Genomic DNA, 10,339 nt, shown 5'->3' with positions numbered 1-10,339 from the left:
AATTTTTACAGTCACCCTTAGGATAAAAGTTTTCATTTGCGTTTCACAAACGTTCAATGGGCTCTACGACTGGACACACATTAGTCAAAGTCGTCCCAAATTTTTACGCCGATGTCTGAAGTTATTGCATTTACTACTGCTGTAGCTATGAGTCATCGCAGTTTAGGAGTTTTTGCAAACCACCACAAAAATTTGTCACGTAATCAATCTCTGTTTCATTCCAAAGAAGACCGATGAGGTTTACCTCCGTATTTTGAGTGCGCTAGTTTCTTTGAACCCTCATGCAATGTTCATTACGTTGTTGACATGAGAGGTGCTATGATGAATCGCACAAGAGACTTCTGTTAACCGGCCGCTGTGGCCGAGCGGTTCTAGGCGCTTCAGTCCGGAACCACGCTGCTGCTACGGTCGCAGGTTCGAATCCTGCCTCGGGCATGGATGTGTGTGATGTCCTTAGGTTAGGTAAGTATAAGTAGTTCTAAGTCTAGGGGACTGACTACCTCAGAGGTTAAGTCCCTTAGTGCTTAGAGCCATTTAAACAATTTTTGGACTTCTGCTAAGCTGCCTGAAGCATGTTACAAAAGCAAATGTTTCCATAAGCGTCTGCAGTCATTTTCACAAGACACAGGTCCACAGAAATCATTATTAAATAAAATATTTTTTCTGGATTGTCGTTATATTGCTTAAGAATATTTACGTAGCAGAAACTGGCCACACGTGACCTGCGTTAGTTTTGATATCGATCAGACTATAAGAGCCTAAATCAGTAGAAATAGGTCCAGATCGTGTCACCACCACTGAATTTCGATACCTTTACGATGCACTTTCATAAATATTGTTCATCTTTCAGGGCTAAAATTTACTTTGAAGCTCAGTGCTCTGTATGAGTTATTTTGTATGGTCTGCCTGAACTGTGGTTCGAAATGGTTGTGTGTTGTGCTTCTAATTCCATGTGAAACCGTTCTGATCAAACATTCCGTATTTAAGGACACTTATAGCCATACCCAATTCGCCGTTAACTTACTCGTATTCCGAAAGAAAACACTCCTCTGGTATAACGCACTGCGCCTGCGCACATATATATGCAAACAATGCATTCAGCGAGATAGCCGGAGACTTATGATCTCATAGTCTATGTCGCATCTTCCGACATTGCCAGTAAGACTGGACCCTTACTGGTATTGCCTCCCATTTTGTGAACGTTGCACAGGCTATTCGTGGTGCCATGCCAGAGGTCCAGCAGTTCTCTCCATTCTTCTTTCACGTGAGTATATTCCATTTACCTGCCTTTAGCTAGATGCTCTGTAAGTGACAATTTGTAGAAGACAAGAATCGTTTACTTCTTTCTTGATGTTCAGAAGATAATCGTTCTTAAGAATAAAGCTGGGTGACTTGCTTCACGTATTTACTTTCCATCAACGGATATCTTCGGCATGCCAACTTAGGAAATAAATAAATATACACTTCCGCTTTATTGTCATGTTGACTTTAAGATCATTATGACGGTAAATCAATACATTAGCGGAAGACTTTATGCACAATAAACGACCATCCCACCAATCACATACTGTGACAGTGTGATGATGCCACGCAGTCGATAAACACTTATTAAACGGGGTGTTAGATAAGAGCACTGGTCTCCAAAATTTAAGGACGAAATTCTCTTTCGCATGTTTGTCACTACTAAGTAAGGTGGCTTGATAAAACTTGTACAGTACACAAAAAGAACTGCACAGAAGGTAACTGAAAGAAACACTCCATAAGAAGAACACAAGTGGCACTCTCATTTAAAGACAGTAATTACACTGAAGTCACCGAGATTTGTGATAGTCCCCTAGACATTACGAAAAAAATGGTTCAAATGGCTCTTAGCACTATGGGACTTAACATCTGAGGTCATCAGTTCCCTAGACTTAGAACTACTTAAACCTAACTAACCTAAGGACATCACACACATCCATGCCCGAGGCAGGATTCGGACCTGCGACCGTAGCAGCAGCGCGGTTCCGGACTGAAGCGTCTAGAACCGCTCTGCCACATAGGCCGGCGCCATTACGAAAGACGGGACAGTAGTCTTAATAGAGTATGTGATCACCTTGAACGGCAGTTCATGCTGTGCAAAGGGTTATCGTGGTGGCCACAAAGTGGGTAAGGAGTTTTTGTGGTAGAGCATTCCGTTCGTCCACCAGCGAGTTGACAGCTACTGGATAGTCGTCGGTGCATGTAGACGTCTCCCTAACGCATCCCACACTACTATAATGGGATTCAAGTTGGGGAAACGGGGCACGCCAGTCCATTAGCCAAATATCGTCTCGTCCAAGAGCTCCTCTTTCTGTGATGTCTGATGCGGTCGCACATTCTCATCGATAAAAATGAATTGTGAGACCAATACACACCTAAAAAAAGAGGAACTTGAGGAAGGAGCACAGGGGTGTAAGCCCCCTCCATGAAAAACACGACCACCGCCTCCGAATTTTACTATTGGCATTACAACGCTGGCAGATGACGTTCACCGGGCATTCACCATACCCACACCCAGTCATCGGATCGCCACATTGTGTACCATGATCCATCGCCCCACACAACGTTTTTTCCACTGTTCAGTCGTCCAATGTTTACGCTCCTTACACCAAGTGAGGCGTCGTTCAGCATTTACCGGCATGATGTGTGGCTTATGCGCAGCCGCTCCACCACGAAATCCAAGTTTTCTCACCTTCCGCCTAGCTGTCATAGTACTTGGAGTGGATCCTGATGCAGTTTGCAGTTCCAGTGTGATTGTCTGGACGGATATCTTCCTATTACACATTACGACCCTCTTCAACTGTCAGCGGTCTCTGTCAGTCAACAGACGAGGTCGGCCTGTACGCTTTTGTGCTGTACTTGCCCCTTCACGTTTCCACTTCACTATCACATGGAAACAGTGGACCTCGGGATGTTTAGGAGTGTGGAAATTTCGCGTCCAGACGTGACACAAGTGACACTCAATCACGTGACCGCGTTCGAATTCCGCGAGTTCCGCAGAGCGCCCCATTCTGCTCTCTCATAATGTCGAATGACTACTGAGGTCACTGATATGTAGTACCTGGCAGCACAATGCACCTAATATGAAAAACGCATGTTTTTGTGGGTGTCTCGATACTTTTGACCTCATAGTGTATGTTACTTGGCAGTTCCTTCCTCCCGTAAGTTCTGCACCCTAGTGTATGTTTTCCACCATATACTCTATTCAAACGACGTATGGAGCAGGCAAGACTGTGCCTGAGACAACGACGACGACGATGATGAAGACGAAAATGACAATGATGATAAATAATGTCACAGTGGTCAACTCCAAGGGCCCCTTCCAAGAAACTTAAATTTGGTTCATAGTTCTACCTCATCGAATAAATTACCACAGTAACGAGACATTTCAATTGCATACAGAAAGGAGTGTGGTTCAAATATCCATCGAGCCTACTTGGTGTGATTTCCCTGATCAGTTCACACGTATGATTTATCAGATAAGGTACGACCTTTTCCGTCCTCCGTCTTTGTGTAACTTAACTACCGCTCAGTCTACACTGCGAAAAAAAATGTAGCACTTTTTGAAGCCTCGTACTCCCACAGAGGCATTTGGCTCAAAGGCGCATACATACTTTCTCTGTAATGGTGCAAAAGCGGTGGTGCCGTGAGACGTCACCCTCGGGCTCGGCAAAGCTTCAAACAGCAAACTATTGTCACATTGGCGAAACGGCCACAGTTCATACGTTCACGTGAGGTGTAAGATGGGTTAATGACGTCACATTGACACCAAACTTCACCACAGTTCTGCCGAACGGCATCGCGCACGTGTCACACGATGGAAAGGTCGTCACAGCCCCTCTAACCCACATTTCATCCCTTCTTTTGACGCATCTGCGATCGTCTCCAGAGCCGCGGCACACTGCGTTGAAATCACTCGGTTTTCTTATGGGTCACCGAGGAAAACATTTCAGACACATCGCTTCTCAGAACTGACACGAAAAGCCCTTAGGAGGTGGCGTAAAGAGCGCCAATGAAAGCACTCCTTCCACTGGGGGCGTCAGTTCCCATATATTACGCGAACAAAAATGGCAGTTCGCAGTGCCATGAATAACACTACAACATTCTTAGCAACATTCAACACCGCTAACACCCCTCTGATGATTCAACCCTACCACGGGTCTGGATCCCCAATGAACATGATCTGACCGCTATGGAGTGTAGTGCGACGGCAGTTTTTGCTCTGGCATACAGAGTGGAACCACTAGGCACCGTTCATAACCGCTCGACGAAATCTGAACCTGATCCGAGGCGGCAAAGGGTGTTTATGCATTGTTAGCCTTCCTGTTTCGCACCTTCCTGTGGCGTCATCAGGGAGGGGTGCAACATTGATATTTGCGTGAATGAAACACCAAGAGGTCACTCTAAGACCCCATCCCCACCTCGTCCAGTTTGGTAACGCCCCCAGTGTCACCCACGGAGTTTGTTGAGCACGTTAAAAATGTGCCTGTCAGAGGCTTCGACACCCACTCAGCTGATTGGTGCCTCACTGCTTCTCTAGCACCTGTGGACAGGCAACCCCTTTGACATCTCTTAGGTGGGCTTGTCTGCCTCAGGCACTACAGCAGGCACTACTGAGTTTAACAGTAAGGCTGTTTGCAGTCATAATACCTTTCTTCTAGCATCCCCCACTGGAATGCAGCTGAGCATTTCTGTAAGGCTCTCGCGCCCGCCCGGTTGGCCGTGCGGTTTAACGCACGGCTTTCCGGCCGGGCAGGAGCGCCTGGTCTCCGGCACGAATCCGCCCGGCGGACTTGTGTCGAGGTCCGGTGAGCTGGCCAGTCTGTGGATGGTTTTTAGGCGGTTCTCCATCTGCCACGGCGAATGCGGGCTGATTCGCCTTATTCCTACTCAGCTACACTATGTCGGCGGTTGCTGCGCAAACAAGTTCTCCATGTACGCGTACACCACCATTACTCCACCACTCAAACATAGGGGTAACACTCGTCTGGTGTGAGACGTTCCCTGAGGGGGGTCCACCGGGGCCGAACCGAACAATAACAATGGGTTCGGTGTGGGGCGGCGGAGGGGTGAAGTGGACTGCGGTAGTCGTCGTGGGGTTGTGGACCACTGCGGCTGCGGCGGGGACGGAGCCTCCCCGTCGTCTCTAGGCCCCCAGTTAACATACAATACAATACAATGCAGGGCTCTCGCAGTGACTAAACAGCCCCATGACGAATCTTGGATCTCTTCTTGGGTCTTCTCTTCCTCTTTCGACAAGCCAGCCGAAAAAGGACCCCAGACCAACAGACAATACTCAAGAACTGGTTGACAGAAAAAATTTTAAACAGCCTTCTTATGATTCTCCCAATAATAAGTGCGGCTTATGAACTACCCATGGCTTTATTTACGCGGTCGTTCCACTTCAAATCGTTCCACGAAAACACTCGTCGAGACTTAATGACTGTGACAGATTGCAGTAATTAATCACCGATGAATTAGTAAAGCGACGACGGATCATTTTGTCCGCTTACTAACATTTTATTGCATTTCTTTTTAAATGGAGTGTACGCGGCGAGCACGGAATAATTACTCGTGCCGTTGAACTGCAGTAGCCGAGCAGTATGTTTCTCGGGCGGTACGCACGGAGAACAGGGGAATGAGATCGGAGACATGTAACTGGTGCGGTTACCTTCTGGCCTAGAGACTGCGGTGGCAGTGAAGGGTGCGGGCTTGGCGACAGGGCGCCAGAGGGCAGCAGCGGCGGCCGGCCGCGTAGAAATGTGTGTCGCGGCGGCCGCGGGAGGCTCAGTCTGCCCGCTGCCTCAGCCATGAACGCCGCCGCAGTCTTCGCCGCCGCTGTCGCGCTCGTCCTTGGCTCTGGTAAGCCGCTCTCTCGCTCCACAAATATTTGTCCGTTCCTCAAATCGCATTAGTCGCTGCACAAAAGTATGACGGGTCACCCGCCACCATGTATTTTTCCTCTCTAAGATACAAAAATGAAATTGCTAAATGTGTATGTCTGCATAGTCTTCACAAGATTTTAAGAACAATAGCACCATCCTCTGGACGATATTTGTTTCATAAATGAATCTCCCTCGGAGCGGAGGTAATCTGTAGTTTTTAGAGAATCACAGAACAGCTTAAGCTGACGTCAGTCTAATGGTATTACTTATTTGGCAGTCTTGTCGATTTACCTGAATTGTAAATGATGTTCCAGGTTGTCGCTAGAATTTGATGACGCGCGATTCGATAGATCGTGTACCTCCGAGCAAGCGGCAGCAAGTGCGAGCAGTTCTCGAACTTTCACAGTCGGATTGTTAGACTTTCACAGCCTTGGCGCGAAGAAGTTTTAGGAGAAATCCTTCTCAGCGACGGGAAGCGATCACTATCCAATTTGCACGAAAAAACGATCGCAGGCTTATAGTTTTCAAAGCAGTGTATTTCGTGCCCAGGAAGAGAACAGCAATCCGATTTTGTTTCCACGGCACCTTTAAAAGTTCTTAAAGGAATGTTTATTCCATAAATATTTTATTTGTGACCTTTGTTTAACGTAGCATACGTATGACAAGCGATATTTCGTGAATTGCACGAGTAACATTTTTTGCTTCGGAACACAAGGTGTACAGATCAGGGACGTAAGTGAAAGTAGCACGTAAAACGGACTGCGCTGGTCCTTTTTTGTGTCCGAATTGAAAAGTAATCGTTCCGTGGCGGGCGGTTTTGTACGAAAGGTGACAGCGTGTAGCCGAGAACAGGCAACAGAACTAGGTCACTTTCGATGCTTGTGTAAGGTCCAGAGGTAGAGCACCGATCCAGGCGCCCGAGTCCGTGGAGCACGGTTGCGTTTGCTGACTGCAGCGTCTTGACAACTGGCTGGCCCAGACGCTCGCACCAGCACTGTTGCACAGTCTCCCTTAGCCTCGCTGATGCGTTTGTATTCCTGACGACAGTACTGAGATAAGGAATCCCGACATTCGATACTGTTCAACTTGGACTTTCAGATCATCTTAGTTACTGCAGTGGCCTTGGCAGTGTTGTAATCGCCTACAATGGTCAAACAAGACTTGTAGCTCAGCCGACACAAATGATAGCATGCAGCTCTAGAGGGTGACATAGGCTGTAACACAATAAGTGAGAACTAAAGCTCGCTCATGTCGACAGGAAGTACATAGCTGCGGGACGGCATCGAGATGGTGGAACGGGTAAGACACTGGAACTCCAATCCAGAGGATTGCTACTCAAAACGGGAAAGAAAGATAAGGAATTGACAATATTCTGTCAGAAAATGTGCCGTGACCGTTATCAATGGTACGTTAGCAGCAATCTATTTGAGTTTTATAGGGAAACCTGAATTTGGTTAGCTGGACGTGTGCTTGAACTAAGCTCCTCCTAAATGAAAATCCAGTGTGCTAACCCGTTGCACCGCCTCACTAGGTGACTAATACTCAAATTCCCGTCCTACTACCCGGCTGAAGCTTCTCCGCGATTTTCCTAAATTGTCTCAGGCGAATACTGGGGTCAACGGTATTTTTGCCCCCATCCTTAACCAACTGCACAACTGTTCTTCCTCCAACTACCTATAATATGCCTTACTTCATTATCTTACATTAAAAATTATTGGCTCTGTGCTGCGAGTTTATTTCATTGGACAAATATTTTGCTTTATTTTCAAGTTATGTAATGCATATATGAAATTTTACGCTCTTAATTGTTGCTAATTAGGAAATTGACTCACAAACCTGTTCTGGGATAAGGTTTGACTGGATGAATCACATCCGACTGCTGTGCTCAACCACATTACATTTTCACAGAGTATTCTCCATTTTAATGACAATTTTTTACTGTAACATTGACTCGTTCATACCTTCTTGTTACCGTCCGCAAACTATGTGTGTGCTCGTGTGTGTGTGTGTGTGTGTGTGTGTGTGTGTGTGTTCAGAATACTTGTACTGGACTGGTGCTTGAATATATAAAGTTATTACCACCTGATTTCGAAATAACTGTAATTTTTAGGTAAACTGGACAACTTTACGATGCTACTCTCTCTTCTACCCCTTTCCTCTCTCTCTCTCTCTCTCTCTCTCTCTCTCTCTCACACACACACACACACACACACACACACACAAACACAACACAACACAACACAAAACACACACACACACACACACACACACACACACACACACACACACCAAATCAGCACTATTTGCGTGTAAAGTGGCTTGCTGCATGTAGAGGAAGAAAAAGGTAACAAACAAAGAACCTAACCTTACGTAAGTTAGTGACGATAATAAGTTAGATGAGTGGAAGAGACACTAGTGTAAATGACTATAGTACACAACTATCGACCTACTAGTAAGAGTATTAGTAATTTTCGCTGTCAGCGGCCTGAAAATTCTACAAACCATTCAAAGTATTACTCACATTACTGCGCCGTCAGTAGGAGTTTATGGCCACTCCGCCATTATATTCTCATCTTAGGTTCTACGTTCAACCCCTCTGGTCGTCACATAATGAATAGACTCAAAGTCGAATATATCCTAGTGACATCACATCCTTGTACTCTTAGGGCTAGCAAAATTCAGTTAATCTAGAAAAAAAGTCATCCCGCGAAAAATTATTACCAATATTTCAAAAAAACATCTTCCCACTTTCTAGTATTTGGCTCTGTTATTTCTGTATGAGTTTCACTAATAAGCCTGGTGATAACATGAAACGAACTGCATGACGCAAAGAAATGCATAATGACATTTCACTAGAATATGAAACTCAAGAGGGAAGCTGTAAGTAGCGTTGTCACCATCATTAACGCTGGAGTACTTCAGTTACCTCATCTGCAAACCACACGTTGCGAATGAAGCACGGGTTTATACGTATGGACATGCAGACTTGTGGAAGCTACAGGTTCAGAGCACCAAGCGAGAATGAGAAAGAATTTCGAGAAATGCCAAATGACACTGAGGTGAGTGTTGGTTGCACCAGTACTCTAGACTTCACAGGTCATCCAAAGGAATTTCTATAACTAAAGCTCAGAACAGTTATAATAACAAACTGATGACCTAGGTGATATATTTATTAATGCTAGCTGTCCTTCTGTGTTAAAATATGATTATAAGGAATGTAATATGGTCTCGAGGATGGTTACACGTCCTTGCACCATCATTTGGCAAAACAATAAAAACTTAACGAACACGCCGAAACGATAAAGATATGCCGTTTACGGCCGAATGTGTAATGTCCTCTTAAGACACCTGCCAAGATTTTTCTGCGTTTCTTTGTTTAATCTTTCTGCGACTCAAAAGAAAATCCAAGTCGGCAGCTACAGCCTGTTCGCAACTCAAAAACACTTCACAAAGAGCAGGAGCTTGCGGCAAGATGCTCGAGAACTTTAAGGACCATCTTTATGCCAACCCTCTGTGAATGACGTAAACAGAATTCAGCGACGTCAGCAAACACAATGTTCACCAAACATCTCGATACAAACAGCCATAGACCCCCCCCCCCCCCCCCACACACACACACACATTAGACTTTCTGGACTGAACTGCAAAACAACTACAGAGCAGTGATGGTACTCTGTATTGACTTATAAGTATCGAAAAGGACTGAGCATTAGTATAATTGAAAAATGCACATTTGCAGGTTTTTAATATTGTCTTGAAAGTATAAAAATCAATTACATGGCACATTGAAATCCCCTTCAGTTCTGTCTATAAATGCCGCAGTTGAATGCTGGTATAAATCGCTCCGAGCGGGCATGAGAAAGCTTGTCAAAAGCCCGAGCGAAAGTTCGTTAACGTCTCCCAAGTCCTCTAGACAGAAAGCACGAGTTTTATATCTGCCACCCAGTGCGTGTTTATCTAGCGGGAGCATACAGTTAAAGAGCCTCAATGGTCCTAATACCTGCATTTTTTGCAGGCACTCTGCAACGATGTGGCTTGACCAGTTGGGTATACTACCTGAACGAAACTAAGATATTGAACATACTGCCGAGGATTCCTGACATGGTGCTACATGTAAACACCGATTAAGATGTGTACTAGCCTTACACCGGCGTCTGGAGAAAACAGTTGACTCTACGTGCAACACACATTAAAAACTGAACTTTGTGATAGTAGTTCGGTACATTGCTGCAGTAGTCATACCTAGGGTGCCCAATTAAGTTACTAATGATAAATGCCAGAAACATTTTATTTCTCATAGATCGAGGAGAGTGTTTACTTTTTAACTCCTTACCTAGTTTAAAAACTAAGCAGTGTGCGTACTGCCTAAGCAATAAACGTGTCTTAGGACCACACCATGTCAGTTCTCTTGACGACATTCCTCAAACTGAGGT

General features: G+C 45.3%; 1 protein-coding gene across 1 annotated transcript in view; it reads left to right on the top strand.

Moving 5' to 3' along the window:
- Positions 1 to 5,802: 5,802 nt before the first annotated feature.
- Positions 5,803 to 10,339, top strand: part of LOC126297478 (protein obstructor-E) — a 48,756-nt gene continuing 44,219 nt past the window's right edge. The window contains exon 1 of the mRNA XM_049988352.1: positions 5,803 to 5,883. Coding sequence (XP_049844309.1) covers positions 5,832 to 5,883 — 52 coding nt within the window. The 5' untranslated portion in view covers positions 5,803 to 5,831. The remainder of the gene's footprint in view (positions 5,884 to 10,339) is intronic.

This window comes from Schistocerca gregaria, chromosome X, assembly GCF_023897955.1.
Source record: "Schistocerca gregaria isolate iqSchGreg1 chromosome X, iqSchGreg1.2, whole genome shotgun sequence".
In the NCBI taxonomy this organism is placed as follows: domain Eukaryota; kingdom Metazoa; phylum Arthropoda; class Insecta; order Orthoptera; family Acrididae; genus Schistocerca; species Schistocerca gregaria.
Note: the sequence above shows the minus strand (reverse complement) of the source record. Positions and strands in the feature narration are given on the sequence as shown.